The 20,600-nt window shown below is 45.0% G+C and overlaps 1 protein-coding gene across 1 annotated transcript in view; it reads left to right on the top strand.

Moving 5' to 3' along the window:
• The window catches only part of pstpip2 (proline-serine-threonine phosphatase interacting protein 2), a 133,716-nt gene that overhangs the window by 84,480 nt on the left and 28,636 nt on the right, over positions 1-20,600 (top strand). Inside the window, exons 6-7 of the mRNA XM_041199672.1 lie at positions 2,646-2,708; positions 13,718-13,816. Coding sequence (XP_041055606.1) covers positions 2,646-2,708; positions 13,718-13,816 — 162 coding nt within the window. The remainder of the gene's footprint in view (positions 1-2,645; positions 2,709-13,717; positions 13,817-20,600) is intronic.

Here is a 20,600-nt window from a genome sequence, read left to right on the forward strand (position 1 = left end):
CAAGTGCCAGGCAATGACCATCTGCAACAAAGAGGATCTAACCATCACCCTTTGACATTCAATAGTATTACCATCGCAGAATATTCCACTATCAACATCCTGGGTGTTACTATTGATCGTAAACTAAACTAGACCAGCCATATGAATACTGTGGCTACAAGAGCAGCCAGAGGAATCCTGTGGCGAATAAATTGCCTTTTGATTCCCCAAAGCCTGTCCACCATCTATAAGGCACAAATCAGGAGTGTGACGGAATACTCCCCACTTGCCTGGAGGAGTGCAGCTCCAACAACACTATCCAGCTTGACACTATCCAGGACAAAGCAGCCTGCTTGATTGGCACCACATCCACAAACATTCACTCCCTCCACCACCAAAGCACAGTGGCAGCGGTGTGTACCGTCTACAAGATGCACTGCGGGAATTCACCAAGGCTCCTTCGCACCTTCCAAACCCATGACCACTACCGCCTTGAAGGACAAGGGCAGCAGATAGATGGGAACACCACCACCTGGAAGTTCTTGTCCAAGTCACTCACCATCCTGACTTGGAAATATATTGCCATTTCTTCACTGTTGCTGGGTCAAAATCCTGGAACTCCCTTCCTAACAGCACTGAGGGTGTACCCACACTACAGGGATTGCAACGGTTCAAGAAGGCAGCTCACCACCATCTTCTCAATTAGGGATGGGCAATAAATTTTGGCCTAGCCAACGAACCCTCATTCCATGAATGAATTTTAAAAAAAGGTCATGGGCAGCAACGTTTCTCCTCTTTTGTATTTCACATGAGCTTATTTTTCTGGGTGTCATATATAATGCCACACAACAACAATTGAGTTTATATAACACCTTTAAGGTGGTTAAACATCCCAAAGCACCTCCTAGGAACATTTTCTATCAAAGATTGACACCGAACCACAGAGCTCGGACAGGGGACCAAAAGCTTCGTCAATGAGTTATGGTTTTGGATATGTCTTCGAGAGAGGAGGAGTCATTTAGGGAGGGATTTCCAGAGCTTAAAACTACAAACCTCTAAGACACAGCTGCCAGTGGTGGAGTGATGAGAATCAGGGATCCGCAAGAGGCTTGAATTGGAGTAGCATTGAACTTTCAAAGATTTGTAAGGCTGTAAGAGGTTACAGAGTTGCAAGGAGAAGCCATTGGAGGGAATTGAAAAGGATGAGAATTTCAAGGCCCCTGAGGACAGGAATGATGGACGAACAGGAATTGGTGTGAATTACGATATGGGCAGTAGAGTATTGGATCTGCTCTTGCTTATGGATGGTGCAAAAGTGGAAGACAGGCCAAAAGAGCATTGGAATAGCTGAGTCTAGAAGTAACAAAAGCAAAGACTAGCGGTTTCAGCAGGTATTGAGCTGATGCAGTAGTGGTGAAGGATGATGTTAAGGGAACACACTGCAACAGGGTGCCAGATGCAACAGGGTGTTAGAGTGGGATTGGGATCACTGGGATTTGGTACACAAACTCTCATTCTCACTGTCGTTCACAAAGTAAAAATAAGCCCTTGTGAATTTGCAGAGAAGGGCCTTGAGTAAGTCCTTAGTATCAGAGCATTGAGTTATGAGGGAATGTTAGAAAACTTGGGACTCTTCAGATTTCAAAGCTGACAAATTAGACAATTATTTATAAAGGCTATAGAAGTTCAGACATCTGGCCTAAAAAGAACTATAGCAGAATGGATAAAATGTTGAATGATAGGCAAAAAACAAAGCTTTTGGATAAATGGGTGTTGCTTAGTTTGGCAAAGGGTTGACAGTGGTGTACCTTGGATAGACGGGACCATTTTTGTTTTTGGCATATAAAGTTGGTTCATAAGATCATAAGAAATAGAAGCATGAGAAGGCCATTTGGCCCATCGAGCCTGCTCCGCCATCCAATAAGGTCATGGTTGATCTGATTGTGGCCTTAACTCCACTTTTTTGTCTGCCGCCCTTAACCCTTGACTCCCTTGTAGATCAAAAATCTGCCTAATGGCCCAGGCTCCACTGCTGCCTGTGGAAGAGAATTCCAAAGTCTCATGACTGGGAGAAGAAATGTCTTCTCTTCTCTGTCTTAAATGGGAAGCCCCTTATTTTTAAACTGTGCCTCCTAGTTCTAGATTCCCCCACGAGGGGAAACGTCCTCTCTATCTATCCTGTGAAGGCTTCTCAAAATTTTACATTTAAATAAGATCACTTCTCATTCGTCTAAACTCCATTGAGTATAGGGTTCAATCTGCTGAATCTTTTCCTCATAAGACAGCCCTTTCATGATAGGAATCTTCCCAAGAACCTTCTCTGAACTGCTTCTTTCAGGTTTGAGCATGGGGAGCATGATCTTAAAATTTGTTGACTATATGTAAATAGGAGGTATGACAAATAATTAGGATTGTGAAAGATTTGAGGAAGATAAAAGCATTGAAATTTTCATTTGACGTTGAAGTAATCCCCCAGCAGCCTGGGACCAGTATGCATGGAATCGCTGACCGCTTGCTAATTAGGTGTCCTGCCACTGACTCTATAGATTCCAGTGGGATCAATGCTGGAGAGTACTATCAGATCTTCTAAATGTTCAAAATTAATGAATAGAATGGGAAATCCCCCAACTTTCCTCCAAGTTATCCTATTTCTTGCCTCTTTTCAGATCGAACATTGTATGGAAAATTTGCACAAGCAGAAGACAGCATTCTTCAAGAAAACTGTGGATGTAAGAGTTTTATTTTAGTTTCTTGTCTTCCCTTAAATGACTGGTGCTAGACTATGGTTTACTGTATTTTTTTTTGGAAGTTTTTTAACACATGGTTATTCACTACATTCCAACGTTAAATAAATTGGGACGAGTCTGTTTCGCGTGTAGTCTGTTGGAAGGGAAGGCTTGAAAATAGGGCAAATTAACTTGCAAATTTGCTGTCGTCAAATATATGTTCAGTTGACTTTCAAAAGTTCCTGTGGAATCTGATTCCTCCAACATTTCAGGCAGTGCATTCTGAATTATCATAACCCACTGTGTGTAATAACTTCTCCTCAATTTCCCCTCTAGTATTTTTGACAATTATTTTAAATCAATGGCCTTTTTGGTTACCAACCTATTGTATATACTTATGTAAAAGTCGAGTTTCCAAGACTAAATTTTCAGCCTTAATGCAGGGGGCCAACTTGTACAGGAGTCATATTTTTGAGGGGCTGAAATCCACCCTCTTTCATTGTCACTTTATCGTAGAATTGCCAGGTCAGAGACCATTCCCACCAACCTCGCCTCCAAAAGTTGTGCAAAAGGAGCCAAAAAGTATTTTTATTATTGAATCTTTATTTGTAAATAAATGAATAATTAACTCTGTGAAGACAGACATTAATTTGTGCACACTAAATTCATCAAAAACCAATGTCATATGTACAAATTTAAACTATTTCATTCAATTTTTTTCATTGCCAGTCACCTTCACAAACATTGTTTTCTGTCCAGCTTTGCTCACTATTTTGACTGGCTGACATGTCAAAATGCATGGGAGTCTCACTCACATTCTCATTACAGGCCAATCTGTATCTCTTCTTTTGTCGATGGTTAATTATAAACCTCTGAAATGCGATAGAGCCTGTCATCAAGTTCTGCTGGGAAACACTGTGAAATCTTGATCTTCTGTTGCAGGATAAAATTGTTTTTCTTCATGAACCTGGTATCATTCAGAGCTGACTCTGAAATCTATAATGCCCAAACTTCTTGCTTATTTCAGGGCGAAGGTTCAGATGTATCCGCGAGAAATTGAGAGTTCATTCCGGCATTTTCATTGACGCATTTTGCAACTTGATTTTTCAACTGTGGCCACATGCTAGGCTTTCCACTGTTTTTGCACATTTATTCTTAGGCATCTCAAGAGCTTTCTCCAATCTCTAACATTCTTCTCCAATATCTTGAAATCTATACTTGCTGCACAATTATTTCTCAGCTCTGCAGACAACTTTGAGCTGGGCTGTGCATCTGCTGTTCCTTCTTGATACCATATTGCCGTATTAGAGGGCAGGATTGATGGGAACGCAGCACACACCAGTGAGGTGGTAGCCTTATATCACATGTTGATGTGCACAGACACAGGGAGCTGAACAATCGCCTTCAATGGTGTGCTATTCTATGATTCCATCAATGAGTAGGTTTGCACCAGGTGAGTTTGACTTCAGCAGTGAGTGGGTGGTAAGTAGAAAGACTTTGGATTTTTGAATAAAAGTTGGAGTCGACTTCGACACAAGATCGACCATTACTCAAATATTATATGGTACTCGCCAAAGAAAACAATTTTGTCCCTACTTGTTGTATCAAAACCCCACTTAGAATAGTTCTATTAGGTCTTCCCTTAACCCTCTCTTTAAGGAGAACAATCCCAGCTTTTCCAATCTCTCCGCATGACTGAAGCTTCTCAATTTTGCTGATAAATTTCCTCTGAGGCCTTGACATCCTTCCTAAAATGTGGTCCAGAATTGTATACAATACTCCAACTGAGGCCTAACCAGAAATGTGTAAAGATTTAGCATAACTTCCTCCTTTTGTATTCAGTGCTTTTCATTTACAAAGCCAAACAACCCATATGCATTCTTAACTGTCAACTTTAAGGATTCGTAAATATGTACCCTGAGGTTCCTCTTCTTCGCATCACCCCCCCTTCAAAACAATACCATTTAGAAGGGTCATGAGGACTCGAAACGTCAACTCTTTTCTTCTCCGCTGATGCTGCCAGACCTGCTGAGTTTTTCCAGGTAATTCTGTTTTTGTTTTGGATTTCCAGCATCCGCAGTTTTTTTGTTTTAACCATTTAGATTAAACTGCCTCTTCACATTGTTTCTTCCAAAGTGCACCATTTCACACTTATTTGTTTTAAATTGCAGCTGCCAATTATAATAGTGTCTGTGGCTTTTAAGTCTATCACCCTGTCCCACATTTACCATGTTGCTAAGTTTTGTCTCATCCACAGACTTAAAACTTGTACTCCCTATACCCAAGTCCATGACATTTGTAGATAAACAGGAAAAGTAATTGCCCTATCATCGACCCCATTGCATCCTTCTCTCCAGTCAGAAAAACATCCATTCATCACCAGCTTCTGCCCCCTATCCCTTAGCCAATTAGGTATCCGAGTTAACACCATTCCTTTGATACCATGTGACTCTATTTATCAAAGTTCATATGTATGACATGTGCTTCACTACCTTCAACAACCCTCTCTGTTGCTTTGTCAAAGAATTTGATCAGGTTAGTCAGATTTCTTTTAAACCTGTGTTGGCTGGCCCTTATTATGCTTGACCTTAACAATGGTCCTTGGTAGTTTTCCCAGCCGGCACTGAGATTAAACGGTTAGGCCTGTTGCTATTAGATTTACCCCCCTCACCTTTTTTGAACAAGGGTGCAACATTTGCAATCCTCCAGTCTTCTGGCACCGATATCCGAGGAGGATGTCCTGGTGCCCCTCCCCTCACCTCCTTCCAAGTTAGTTTTAATCTTCCCCCCACAGCATTAGTTAGCCTCCCTGCAAGGCCATTGGTCCCAGTCCTATTCACATAAAACCTGCCAGGCTTGTATAGGACCCCCTTGCCCCAGAAATGGTCTCGATGCCCAAGGAAGCTGAGGCTCTCACTGCACCATTTCTACAACCACACATTCACGTGCACTTTCTTCCTGTTTATGTACTCACTACCAAGTGACACTGGTCATAATCTAAAGATTACTGCCTTAGAGGCCTTGTTCTTTAATCATTTTACTAGTTCCTAAAACTCTTCATGAAGGACCTCAATCCTTTTCTTACCTAGCTCATTGGTCCTAACACAGACCATGACTTCCCCTTTCTCCTGCTTGTGATTTGTTTAGTGATATCCGTTACCCTGATGCCAGAGAAGCAAGATACCATTGTCAAACCTCCTATAATGCCACAATTTACAGCATTCCCACCCCTCTTCAAATGGAGATGGATAAGGCACAAAATTTGTTTTCCCACCTCATTGGACTGATTGATTGATGGATAATTATCCATGTTCTTGCACCTTTAGCACTGGTCTTCTTGCTCGAATGCTGCCAGCAAGCTCTGCACACAGGAGCAGGCACCAGGTGCATAACTAGACACCATGTGGTACAGGTAGCCTGCATTTTCTTAAAAGGCAGAATGCCTCTTAAAGGGAAGATTTCTGCAATGGAAATTATTACAAATTGAACACCGGGACAGATGGAGGAATTCAGACTGACCGGTGTGGCACTGGCTTGATGGCATGGTTCTGTGCGGGTGCGGGGGGAGACGCTGTTGGCTAGGAGACCCTCAAAGCTCATCCTCAGAAAGGAATAGGAGCGGGTCCAGGAAGGTCATCACTTGGAGTCTGGGTCTGAGAACCTGGCAGCAGTGCCACAAGAAATCTTTTGATCTCATGTCAAGGCAGGCATCTTCATGTGACAATATCTACCCACCACAACACCAGCCCCTCACATTGCTTAAGATGCTCCTCACTCTCCCGACAGCAGCACACTGTGGCACCCAGGACTCATGGGTAACATCCAGATGCTCCACCTCGCCCTCGCACCTGCCAGTGCTGCCAGCCTCGCATCCATCTCTCACTGCCTCCACATGCTGTTCAGCTAATGCAGGTAGAACACCCAAACAGTGCCACCAACATGGTCTCTTGCAGGACAAGATGGCACACAATGGAAGAGAGCAGGGCAGAATGAAATTAACAAGGATGCCTGTATCTCCAGAGCTCAGTGGAGGAGATGGTTCTCTGCATTATGGGGCCGGCTGCGAAAGGGCCCACAACATCCACTGTTGCTGAGAACATTGAGGGTGATGGCATGTTCCTGCCTTTTGCCCCTTCTCAACTCCCAGCTCATTCTTTTCCTGCTCCCTGGAATGACGAGTAAGCTGCAGATGGTGCAACCCATGGACCTTTTGCACCCATCCCCAAACCCCATTCATTGCAAGAACCTTGCCTCTCTGATTTCCTAATTTCAGGCAGCCATGAGCTGTCACCTGCACAGCCATAGCAGCCAAAAGAGGAAGGGAGAAGACTAACAGTACAGTGATGAAGAGGGCATTCATTAGAACCATAGAACCATAGAAAAGTTACAGCACAGAAGGAGGCCATTCGGCCCATCATGTCCATGCCAGCCCGAGGACACCCAGGTGCCCTTTCTAATCCCAGCTTCCTGCACCCGGCCCATAGCCCTGCAGCTTACAGCAATTTAGTTGCAGATCCAGGTACTGATTGATCTGGCACTCACAGGCATCAGCTCAGACACTGGCATTGCACTTAACCTTGGAAGGTAGAATAGAATTTGAGTCAGCACATGGTGAGGAACAAGTGGACCAGAGCAGGTCAGGGCGAAGGATGATTTGTTTGCTTGTTATGACGTGGCAGATGATGTGCAGATCAAATCCACGAGGGAAACTTGATCGCACTATCACAACAGTTCTGCAATTTGTATTTATTTTGAGATGTGTGCCCTGAATTCAGAAGTAATAAGTTCACCAGGACTTTAGAGATCTTTTAAAAAACTAAATTAACATATTTATTAACAAAAGGGATTTCAAGCACATACATAGAAGTACAAATTATTATAATAACAACTCCTAAAATCCCTAATTAACCTGGCTCCCAGTTACACCCACGTTAAGGCAGTTGTCCAAAAATAGATTTTAGATTTTAAACAGATCCAGCAAATTAACACAATACCCTGAATAGTGGAATGCAAAATGGCTCTCTCCAGCTTCAGTTTCTGTAGACGGCAGGTTTATGCACAAATGCTGGAGGCTTCTCACACTTCTATTAGATCTTACAATGCTTTGCCCTGACACACAGCCTCACTCTCCTTCATATATGCTTCTCTGCTTTTTAATATGTAAATTCTATTGTTTCCAAGTCTTTGGAACTTTATCTTTCGCGTAATATAAATCCTTTCATGTTGCCACTATATATTGTCAGTAACCCTTGAGAAAAATAAACATTCCTTAGCTTCCTTGTCTGGCTATTTGTAAACATACAGATCCCTTTGAAAACCAAATCTCCATTCATCTATCTAAAAATGAAAATTCCCTTTACACCTTACCTGCTAAAACCCCAACCATGTTTACTCATTATCATGTTAAAGACACTTCTGCACCTTACTTCTTTTGATAACTTGAACTTGCAGTCTGCTTGGCTACAAAATGTAATTAAATCACACACACACACAGACCTAACTATTTATCCCCTTAAACCTACTTTACAATAAACCAGATAAATATTCTGAAAATTATTATAGCTTCATGACATGCCAGTTCACCAGAGGCTGATGTAGCAGACAAGTACGGCTGCCAGAGCCTCAGGCGAGGACTTCAATAGGGCAGAATGCAGGAGAATGCTGAAGGTCGTGTACGCCAAGGGTGGAATTTAATGCTCTCCCCTGTGGTGAGTTTGATCAGGTGGCCACCTCCACCTTGATTAAGTCCATGGCAGGAAGGCCAGTGGACAGCCTTCCCATCTCGCTGCGATTAATGCCACTTAAGGGTCTCATCCTACCGCCACTGGTATTAACCCAGTGGTGGGTAGAGCGGCTCGTCAAGTGGAAACAAGAAGTAAACCCATGCAGGGTTGCTAACAGGCTCCTGGGGTGGGGGTAGGGTCCCTTGTTCATAGGTACTCGGTGCCTGAGGAACCTGCCATCAGGAAGGGCTGAGAGCTACGCCCTGCCTTTGCTGCCATTCTCCCCATCAACTGCTCCCCACGACCCCCAACCCATGAAGTCCCTCCTATCATCACTCATCTGTGGCTTTGGGTCCAGCGATGATCCTAGGCCTCAGGTGGGTGTTGTCCTGTCAGCAGCCACGGCCTCCCCACTGGTGCTGCCATTCAATCGAACTGCCACCCTCTGATTGGCCGGCAGCTCTTGGCAGGTGGGACTTCCGCCCTGGGAGTCCTTGATCCCAGGGAAGACCCGCCGCTGGCCTGTCAAGTGCCTGAGTGGCACTCGATCAGGTGGGCCCTTACGAAAAGAGGCGATGCAGGGCTCTCACCTGCACTGCAGCCAGCAGGCGATCCCTATCACCTACATTAAATAACGTCCTAAGATGCTGGATGCACTGGTAGATATACCAAACAGCCTTGTGTCAATAGATATAAAAACAAAAAAACTGCGGATGCTTTTGTTTTTATCTCTGTGTTTAATTGACTGCCACTGCTCTTCAAGAAATGCCTACCTCCTTGAAGAAGTTCTGTTCTTTTCTGCGACAAGATTTCCGTTCCTCTCTTTTGCCCTGCTCACCTTCCTTGCTTTCCATTTCCCTCCTGGTGTTTGACAAGGTGTTTACTAAAACCCGCTTTCACAGCCACATCTCCTTTCTCAGTGACTGTCTCCATCTCCGACTTACCCCACGTGGATTTCAACTGAAATTCCACCCCTCATGTTTCGAACCCACCCAGGATTACAGGTGTCTCCGGGACATAAAACGTTTCTCAGACTGCTGTTCCCGTCACATTCTGAAATCCACACTCAGTGCCATGCACTGCCATATCAACACACTCGACCTCTCCCTCCAGCAGCACCGCCGTACCCTTTTTCAAAGCTGCGCGTGCCCCCAGTTTCATTTTATCCTTCGGCTCATCTGACGCCTCAACAAGAAACTTTTTCTCTTTCTCTCAAGTGCTAAGGAATGCAAGCTCCAACAACTCACCGACACCAACACCCATCTAGGACCCTCCACCCCTGCCTGTCCCTCCGTCCCCACCCCATCTTCCAATCCCAACCCCAGCCGTGTATTCACTATACCCCCTGACCTTCCCCTCTCCGATGCTGAACGTTCAGTGCTCAGCAAAGGACTTAGTTTCATACCCTTACGCCCTCGCCTCAATGAATTTCGGGCTCGGCATGATGCTGAACTCTTCTTCCGCCGTCTTCAACTCCGGGCTCACTTCTTTGGGCAGGAGTCCTCTCCCAGTTCAACGGATCCTTTTACCCATCTCCAATATTCTCCCTCCACCTGGACCCCTCCCTTTGGATTCTTACCTTCTCTTGATCTTTTCATTGAGAACTGTCGGCGCGACATTAGTCGTCTCAATTTCTCTGCTCCTCTCACCCATTCTAACCTGTCTCTCTCTGAACTTACTGCACTCCATTCTCTCAGGTCCAACCCTGACATTGTCATCAAACCCGCTGACAAGGGTGGTGCTGTTGTTGTCTGGCGCACTGACCTCTACCTCGCAGAGGCTGAGCGTCAACTCGCAGACACTTCCTCCTACCTCTCCCTGGACCATGACCCCACCACTGAACATCAAGCCATTGTTTCCAGGACTGACACTGACCTCATCTCCTCTGGGGATCTCCCTCCCACAGCTTCCAACCTGATAGTCGCCCAACCTCGGACGGCCCGCTTCTATCTCCTACCCAAAATCCACAAACAGAACTGCCCCGGTAGACCGATCGTCTCAGCTTGCTCCTGCCCCACAGAACTCATTTCTCGTTATCTTGACTCCCTTCTCTCTCCCCTTGTCCAGTCCCTTCCCACCTACATCCGTGATTCCTCTGACACCTTACGTCACATCAACAATTTCCAGTTCCCTGGCCCCAACCGCTTCCTCTTCACCATGGACGTCCAATCCCTCTACACCTCCATCCCCCACCAGGATGGCCTGAGGGCCCTTAGCTTCTTCCTCGAACAGAGGCCCGAACAATCCCCATCCACCACTACTCTCCTCCGTCTGGCTGAACTTGTTCTCACGCTGAACAATTTCTCCTTCAACTCCTCTCACTTCCTCCAAATAAAAGGTGTGGCTATGGGTACCCGCATGGGCCCCAGCTATGCCTGTCTCTTTATGGGGTATGTGGAACATTCCTTGTTCCAGTCCTACTCCGGCCCCCTTCCACAACTCTTTCTCCGGTACATCGATAATTACTTCGTTGCCGCTTCATGCTCTCGTCGGTACTTGGAAAAATTTATTAATTTTGCTTCCAATCTCCACCCCTCCATCATTTTCACGTGGTCCATCTCTGACACTTCCCTTCCCTTCCTTGACCTCTCTGTCTCAATCTCTGGTGATAGACTGTCCACCAATATCCATTATAAACCCACCGACTCCCACAGCTATCTCGACTATAGCTCCTCACACCCCGCTTCCTGTAAGGACTCCATCCCATTCTCTCAGTTCCTTCGCCTCCGTCGCATCTGTTCCGATGATGCTATCTTCAAAAACAGTTCCTCTGACATGTCCTCCTTCTTCCTTAACCGAGGTTTTCCACCCACGGTCGTTGACAGGGCCCTCAACCGTGTCCGGCCCATCTCCCGCGCATCCGCCCTCACGTCTTCTCCCCCCTCCCAGAAACATGATAGGGTCCCCCTTGTCCTCACTTATCACCCCACCAGCCTCCGCATTCAAAGGATCATCCTCCGCCATTTCCGCCAACTCCAGCATGATGCCACCACCAAACACATCTTCCCTTCACCCCCCCCTATCGGCATTCCGTAGGGATCGCTCCCTCCGGGACACCCTGGTCCACTCCTCCATCACCCCCTACTCCTCAACCCCCTCCTATGGCACCACCCCATGTCCACGCAAAAGATGCAACACCTGCCCCTTCACTTCCTCTCTCCTCGTCCAAGGGCCCAAACACTCCTTTCAAGTGAAGCAGCATTTCACTTGCATTTCCCCCAACTTAGTCTACTGCATTCGTTACTCCCAATGTGGTCTCCTCTACATTGGAGAGACCAAACGTAAACTGGGCGACCGCTTTGCGGAACACCTGCGGTCTGTCCGCAAGAATGACCCAAACCTCCCTGTCGCTTGCCATTTTAACACTCCACCCTGCTCTCTTGCCCACATGTCTGTCCTTGGCTTGCTGCATTGTTCCAGTGAAGCCCAACGCAAACTGGAGGAACAACACCTCATCTTCCGACTAGGCACTTTACAGCCATCCGGACTGAATATTGAATTCAACAACTTTAGGTCTTGAGCTCCCTCCCCCATCCCCACCCCCTTTCTGTTTCCCCCTTCCTTTTCTTTTTTTTCCAATAAATTATATAGATTTTCCTTTTCCCACCTATTTCCATTATAAAAAAAAAATTTATTTTTTTTTTTACATCTTTTATGCTCTCCCCACCACCACTAGAGCTATACCTTGAGTGCCCTATCATCCATTCTTAATTAGCACATTCGTTTAGATAATATCACCAACTTTAACTTTAACACCTATGTGTTCTTTTGTACTATTGTTGTTGACATCTTTTGATGATCTGCTTCTATCACTGCTTGTTTGTCCCTACAACCACTCCCCCACTCCACCTGTCTCTCTCTCTCTCTCTCTCTCTCCGTCCCCCACACACACACCTTAAACCAGCTTATATTTCAACTCTTTCTTGGACTCGAACTCAAGTTCTGTCGAAGGGTCATGAGGACTCGAAACGTCAGCTCTTTTCTTCTCCACCGATGCTGCCAGACCTGCTGAGTTTTTCCAGGTAATTCTGTTTTTGTTTTAGCCTTGTGTCAATGTTGAGCAACATGGAAGAATCCAGCTCCAACTGGACAGAGGACATCTTGCAGACCTTGCTGTCTCTGTAACCTGTGCACCAGTTTCCTGTCATGCTGCAGACCCAGAGGCACTGCCACTGCTTCCCCTCCCACACACCAACCCCCACCCCCTCATCCTGTTGCAGCCTTTTGTGTGGACAATTCAACTGCTCTTCTGTTATCCCTGTGAGGGTGCAACATCACTCACTGGAAGATGCACTGAAAAGCTCCAGGGTAGTTTCAGATGCTTTCCAGTGGAAAAAGTTCCATAAATTTTAACTCAACCACAGACAGGGTGCTTGGCCCTTTTCAATAACACTGCTGCAGGACCCACCTTGCTGCTTCACATTTCTTTTTTCAGGTGATGACGATGCAGGCATTGCCAGGACCAGCATTGTCCAAATTTGAAATCTGCCTAGTCTGTGTGATGTCAGCTTTCAATGTATCTGGTTGCACAGGGGATGTTGCTGCAGTCTCCCATTTCTCTGATCCGCCTTCTATTTGTAATTGGACGGCAAACATGGAGGGTGACCAAGTAAGAGGTCATTTCATGTAAAGTTGTTCCAGTAGGTGCAGCGAGCATATGCATGGGCTCAGGACCCACATATGGTCCTGATGTTGGGATCCCACTGCCCGCAGGAAAGTTCAGGCCCAATTTCCCACTTCAGTGGGATTGTTCTTCACTGATTGAACTGACATTATACCTGTCACAGCGGGATTGTTCCTCACTGACTGATATTGTGCCTGTCACAGTGGGATTGTTCCTTACTGACTGATATTGTACCTGTTATAGTGGGATTGTTCCTCACTGCCTGATATTGTACCTGTTATAGTAGGATTGTTCCTCACTGACTGATATGGTACCTGTTATAGTGGGATTGTTCCTCACTGACTGATATTGTTAGCTCCATTAGAGGAAATCGCCCAGTGGCTGGCATTACACCCAATGTAGTTGCACTTCTTTCACTAGAAAAATGAAACCCCCATTATGCTGCCCAGCAAGGAAACCCATAATAGTGGGTTTGCATCTCTCTCACGACATAACACCCTCTTATAAAGGGATTGACTTCCCTGCCTAACATGATATCACCCACATTAGTAGGAGAAAATGTAACTGGTTGCAGAAAGATACTGGGGTAAATGGATCAGGGTTAGAACCTTCCTTTGGAATCTCTGTTTTGTGAATTATTGTTCATTCTTTTGTATTTACTCTAGTCCAAGAAGACTTACGAGCAAAAATGTAAAGAAAAGGATGAGGTTGAACAGATGCTGAATCGAATTTCTGGGATCAGCAATTCCAAACAGCAAGAGAAAGTAAGAATTCCTCACAATAGCTCTTTAAAATGTTCTGCTCTGTTGCTTATCTACTAACATTTCTGATACTATTCTGTTTCTGTTCCATCCCATAAATTATTTTACTTTGCTTAAGGTAAAGTTTGAACATCAGTGCATCACTTAGGCCCCATCTGACTACCATAATGGTCAGCAAAAGAGCAGGTTACAGAACCAAAGAAAGAGGTTCTATGATGAAGAAACACTGAAACTCCCATCATGATCACCTAGCATCACTTTTCCACAGTGTCCTAGACACTCAGGCATACTTCACTACATTATTCCAAATGAACTGGAGCAGAGACAGCTATTCAGAATGTTTGTAACGTGAGAGACATGTAGGGAGTACACTGGGCTGTGAGTGCGCTGTGTTGATGGAGCGCACTGGGCTGTGAGTGCGCTGTGTTGATGCAGCGCACTGGGCTGTGAGTGCGCTGTGTTGAAGCAGCGCACTGGGCTGTGAGTGCGCTGTGTTGATGGAGCGCACTGGGCTGTGAGTGCGCTGTGTTGATGGAGCGCACTGGGTTGTGAGTGCTGTGTTGATGGAGCGCACTGGGGTTGTGAGTGCTGTGTTGTTGGAGCGCACTGGGTTGTGAGTGCTGTGTTGATGGAGCACACTGGGTTGTGAGTGCTGTATTAATAACATACATGTCAGGAAAATAAAATAATTTTCATAATGTTATTGGAATTTATTGTATGGTAGGAATAGTGTGTGTGTGTGTGTGTGTGTGTGTGTGTGTGTGTGTGTGTGTGTGTGTGTGTGTGTGTGTGTGTGTGTGTGTGTGTGTGTGTGTGTGTGTGTGTGTGTGTGTGTGTGTGTGTGTGTGTGTGTGTGTTGGGGGGGTTGGTTTGGTGGTGGGGGGGACTTAATTAAATTAAAGACAGCTGGTCTGAAAGCTTTGCCATATCAAGAAGAGAAGCTAGGTTTGAAATGTTAAGTAGGTAAGCATGGCTGAAGTTTTAGAATGTAAGGTGTAAAGGGAAAATTTGCATTTTTAGATAAACCAGAATAATTTGAATTTCAAAAGAGGTGGTGAAATGTTACACTTAGCCAGAAGAAGCCAAAGTGTGTGTTTATTTTTTCCAAAGCTTACTGATAAAATTAGTACTATGAATGATTTTTATTATTAGAAAAGTAGAGTTGAAAAGGCATATTGGGACAATGGGAGGAGATGAGATTTTGTGTAAGAAAAATGAGTTCCAAGATCTAATAAGTGTGAAAAGCCTCCAGCCTCTAAGCCTCAAGTTGCTGTCTACAAGAATTGAAATAAAGAAAACTCACTTTGAATTCGACTGTTCAGGGTATCGTGTTGCTTTGCCTGTGTCTTTTAAAATCTGTGTTTTACTGTTGCCTTGATAGAGGTGTAACCGGGAGTTAGATTAACTTGGGGAGCTAGGAGTTATCATAGTAGTAATTTGTAAACCTATGTATGTGCGTAAGATCATTCTTAAAAAATTAATAAAGGTTTAATTTAATTTGGTAAGAAACCTAAGACTTGGTGGCCTCGTACTACTGAATTCAAGGCATGCATCTCAAAATAAATACAAATTGTAAAATAGTTGTGGCAGTTGTTTCAAGTTTCCCGCTGGGATTTGAACAGCTCAGCATTTACCATCCACTGTGCCATAACAGTACACTGGGCTGTGAGCGCTGTATTACGAATTAGGAGCAGGAGTAAGTCACTCGGCCCCTCAAGCTTGCTGTGCCATTCAATAAGATCATTGCTGATCTGAATGTAACCTCAACTCCATATTCCTGCCTGGGATGATAACCCTTCACATCCCTATCAATCAAGAATCTATCTAACTCTGCCTTAAAAATATTCAAAGGCTCTACTTCCACCACCTTTTGTAGAAGAGAGTTTCAAAAATTTCTCCTCATCTCTGTCTTAGAGTCATAGAGTCAGAGTTATACAGCACAGAAACAGGCCCTTCGGTGTATCATTTCTATGCCAGTCATCAAGCACCTATCTATTCTAATCCCATTCTCCAGCACTTGGCCCATAGCCCTGCATGCTATGGTGTTTCAAGTGTTCATCTGAATACTACTTAAATGAGCAACCCTTTGTTTTTAAACAGTGACCCCTAGTTTTAGATTCTCTGACAAGAGGAAACATCCTCTCCGTGTCCACCCTGTCATGACCCCTCAGGATCTTGAAGGTTTCAATTAAGTTGCCTCTTACTCTAAATGCCAGTGCTTGCTGAATTCTAAAGTGCTCCCAATCCTCAGGTCAGTTATTTGTTTTGGCCAATTTGTATGCCTGTTCCTTGGATCTAATACTATCTCTAATCTCCCTTGTAAGCCATGGTTTGGCCATTTTTCCTGTTTTACTTTTGCACCAGACAGGAATAAACAATTGTTGCAGTTCACCCATGCGCTCTTTGAACGTTTGCCATTGCGTATCCACTGTCGTCCCTTTAAGTAACATTTCCCAATCCATCATAGCCAACTCGCGTCCCATCGTAGTTTCCTATTAAGATTCAGGACCCTAGTCTCAGAATCAAATACTCTCCATCTTGATGAAGAATTCTATCATATTATGGTCGCTTATCCCCAAGAGGCCTCGCACAACTAGATTGCCAACTATTCCTTTCTCATTACACAATACCCAGTCTAGGATGGCCTGTTCTCTAGTTGGTTCCTCAACGTATTGGTTCAGAAAACCATCCCGTATACACTCCAGGAATTCCTCCTCTATGGTATTGTTACTAATGTGATTTGCCCAATCTATATGCAGATTAAAGTCACCCATAATTACCAATGTTCCTTTGTTGCATGCGTCTCTAATTTCCTGTTTAATGCTATTCCCAACATCACCACTACAGTTTGGGGGTCTATATACAAACCCCACTAATGTTTTTTGCCTCTCCCAGCTCTACCCATACAGATTCCACATCATCACTATCTTTCCTCACTATTGTGTTAATTTCCTCTTTAACCAGCAATGCAACTCCACCACCTTTTCCTTTTTGTCTGTCCTTCCTAAACACTGAATTTCCCTTGATGTTCAGTTCCCATCCCTGGTCACTCTGCAGCCATGTCTCTGTAATCCCGACAATATCATACCTGTTTACATCTATTTGCACGGTTAATTCATCCACTTTATTGCGAATGCTCCTCACATTAAGGCACAAAGCCTTAAGGCTTGTCTTTTTAACATTACCTTGTCCCGTTCCCACTATTTTTCACTGAGGCCCCGTTTGATCCTTGCCCTTAATTTCTCTGCTTATTTCTCTGCCTATCACTTTTCTTATTCCCCTTTCTGTCTTTTGTCCCAGTCCTGCCCAGGCGTAACCCGTCCAGTTTGCACTGGTCCCACCTCCCCCAGAACTGGTCCCAATGTCCCAGGAATCTGAAACCCTCCCCCGCACGCCATCTCTTCAGCCACGTATTCATCCGATATATCCTGCTATTTCTACTCTGACTAGCACTTGGCACTGGTAGTAATCCTGAGATCACTAAATTTGAGATCCTACTTTCCACCTTACTTCCTAACTCCCATATTCTGTTTTTAGAACCTCATCCCTTTTTTTTCAACATATGTCGTTTGTACCAGTGTGTACCACAACCACTGTGTTCACCCTACCCCTTCAGAATGTCCTATCTATTCCCCCTACAATTGAATCCCCTGTAACTATTGCATTCCCACATGTTTTACTCCTCCCCTATGCAGCAGAGCCAACCGTGGTGCAACGAACTTGGCTGTTGCTGCTTTCCCCTGAGAGGCCATTCCCCTCAACAGGATCCAAAGTGGTATATCTGTTTTGTAGGGGAATAGCCACAGGAGATTCCTGCACTGCCTGCCTAATCCTCTTGCTCTGCCTGGTGGTCACCCATTCCCTTCCTGCCTGTGGACTCTTAACCTGCGGTGTGACCACCTCTTTATGCATGCTATCCATGATACTCTCCGCCTTGCGGATGCTCCACAGTGTCCCCAGCTGCCGCTCCAGCTCCAAAACCCAGGCTTCCAGCAGCTACAGCTAGAGACACTTCCTGCACACATGCTGGTATATGAGGTTATTCATTTTGGTAGCAAAAACAGGAAGGCAGATTATTATCTGAATGGCTATAAATTGAGAGAGGGGAATGTGCAAAGAGACCTGGGTGTCCTCATACACCAGTCGCTGAAAGTAAGCATGCAGGTGCAGCAGGCGGTAAAGGTGGCAAATAGTATGTTGGCCTTCATAACGAGAGGATTTGAGTACAGCAGTAGAGATGTCTTATTGCAATTATACAGGGTGAGACCACACTTGGAATATTGTGTGTAGTTTTGGTCTCCTTATGTGAGGAAGGATGTAGTTGCTATAGAGGGAGTGCGGTGAAGGTTTACCCGACTGATTCCTGGAATGGCGGTGCTGACATATGAGGAGAGATTGAGTCGATTAGGATTATATTCGTTGGAGTTCAGAAGAATGAAGGGGGGGGATCTCAAAGAAACCTATAAAATTCTAACAGGACTAGACAGGGTAGATTGCCCCCTCCGTTCAGTTTAAAACCCTCTCTACTTCTACAGTTATATGGCTCGCAAGAATACCAACCCCAGCAGAGTTCAGGTGTAGACCACCCCAATGGTCCAGATCCCACTTTCCCCAATACTGGTGTCAGTGCCCCACAAATTGGAACCCACTTCTCCCACACCAGTCTTTGAGCTGCACATTCATTTCTCTAACCTTATTTGTCCTATGCCAATTTGCACATGGCTCAGGTAATAATTCAGAAATTATTACCTTTGAGGTTCAGCTTCTTAATTTGGTGCCTAGGCTCATCATACTGACTATGCAGAGCCCCCGTACTCACCCTGCCTTTGTTGTGGTATTTAAATGGACCATGACCACTGGATCCTGTCCAGCCCTGAGCAGATGTCCCAAACCCTGGCACCAGGCAGGCAACAAAGCTGCCTGGACTCTCGCTCTTTGCTGCAGAGAACAGTGTCAATCCTCCTCACTATACTGTCCCCTACTACCACTACATTCCTTTTTACTGTCCCCACTTGGATGGCTTCCTGTACCACAGTGCCATGGTCAGTTTGCTTATCCACCCTACAGCCCCTGCTCTCATCTGAACAAGCTGAGAGAACATCAAACCTACTGGACAACTGCAGAGGCTCACACTCCTGCACCCTGTGTCCCCTTACCTGCCTCACTCACAGTCACACCCTCCTGTCCCTGGCCACTGACCAAATCAGAAGACCCTATCCTAAGTGCTGTGACTGCCTCTTGGTATAAAGCATCCAGGTAACTTTCTCCCTCCCTGATGTGTCACGGAGTCTGCAGCTCAGCCTCCAACCCAGTGACTCTGAGCCAAAGTTCCTCAGGCCGCAAATCTTTACTGCAGACGTGTTTGCTCTGGATCACAATATTTTCCAGGAGGTCCCACATGCTTCAACCTTGACACATCAACTGTCCTGCCATCCTTAATGTGTTTTAAATAATGACTTAATTATATTAATCACTTATTTATGTTGCTTTCTTATATATTTTATTACCACAAATTTATGTACTATTTTAAACCACAGGGATAGAGTAGAACTTACCAGATACTCACCAAACAGCTAGTTTCTTTCCCTGTAGTAGAGCAAGAACCAATTCCTATAGGGTGAGAAAGACAGAAAGAGGAAATGAACAACAACTTCTCCCCCTAACACCCCTCTCACCAAACTCCAAATCTTCACTGTTAGTTAGCTGCGCTCTGTTTACCAAGGCTACACTAAAGAATCCTGAATTGATAGTAAGCTGAACTGGGGCTACGATAACCATATTCAACCAGTTAGCTAATTAACTACTGAGCTCCTACAGCTGAGAGTGAGTTTATCCTGTCTAAACCTGCAAGGCATAACTTAGCCTGTTTGCACAGTACTTTCCATTTACTGCTAATTACAGGCTAGATTAGATTTTGAGAGCAAAATTAAGAACAAAATTAACACTTAAAATTCCCTCTCTTCAAAGTCTTCACTCAGTTAGTCAGCTGCACTCACTGGGTGGTGAATGTTGTATTGATGGAGTACACTAGGCTGTGAGTGCTGCATTGATGGAGTACACTGGGCTGTGAGTGCTGCATTGATGGAGTACACTGGGCTGTGAGTGCTGCGTTGATGGAGTATGCTGGGTTGTGAGTGCTGTGTCGATGCAGTACACTGGGCTGTGAGTGCTGTGTCGATGGTGTGCACTGGGCTGTGAGTGCTGTGTTGATGGTGTGCACTGGGCTGTGAGTGCTGTGTCGATGGAATACGCTGGGTTGTGAGTGCTGTGTCGTTGGTGTGCACTGGGCTGTGAGTGCTGCATTGATGGAGTACACTGGGCTGAGTGCTATGTCAATGGAGTACACTGGGCTGTGAGTGCTGTGTCGATGTAGTGTGTTTTATTTTACTTGTTCACCTAGGAGGAGCAGTAATGCTTCACAGCAGCAGTGCAATTTAGACCACAGCAACAGTGACATTTTCTATATAAAAATAAGGACCAATGTCCCTTCCCAATTTGGACCTTGAAGTTTTAAAGTAAAAGATTTAATTTTGATTGGTAAAAGGGACAGACTTTACAGCCTCATTTCCTCCCAGTTCTATCTTTACAGCTCTCTTCTCCTTTGTTCTGTTTTTCTCCAAACACCTGATGATGTTCACGTTTAACCTCATAAGAAATAAGGAAGAACTTGTGTTTGTACAGCGCTTTTCACTGCCTCAGCAGTTCTCAAAGTGCTTTAGAGTCAGTCAGGTACTTCTGAAATGTTCTAGGAAGTACGATAGTCAATTGGTACACAGCAAGCTCCCAG

Source organism: Carcharodon carcharias, chromosome 1 (genome assembly GCF_017639515.1).
Source record: "Carcharodon carcharias isolate sCarCar2 chromosome 1, sCarCar2.pri, whole genome shotgun sequence".
Classification (NCBI taxonomy): Eukaryota; Metazoa; Chordata; class Chondrichthyes; order Lamniformes; family Lamnidae; genus Carcharodon; species Carcharodon carcharias.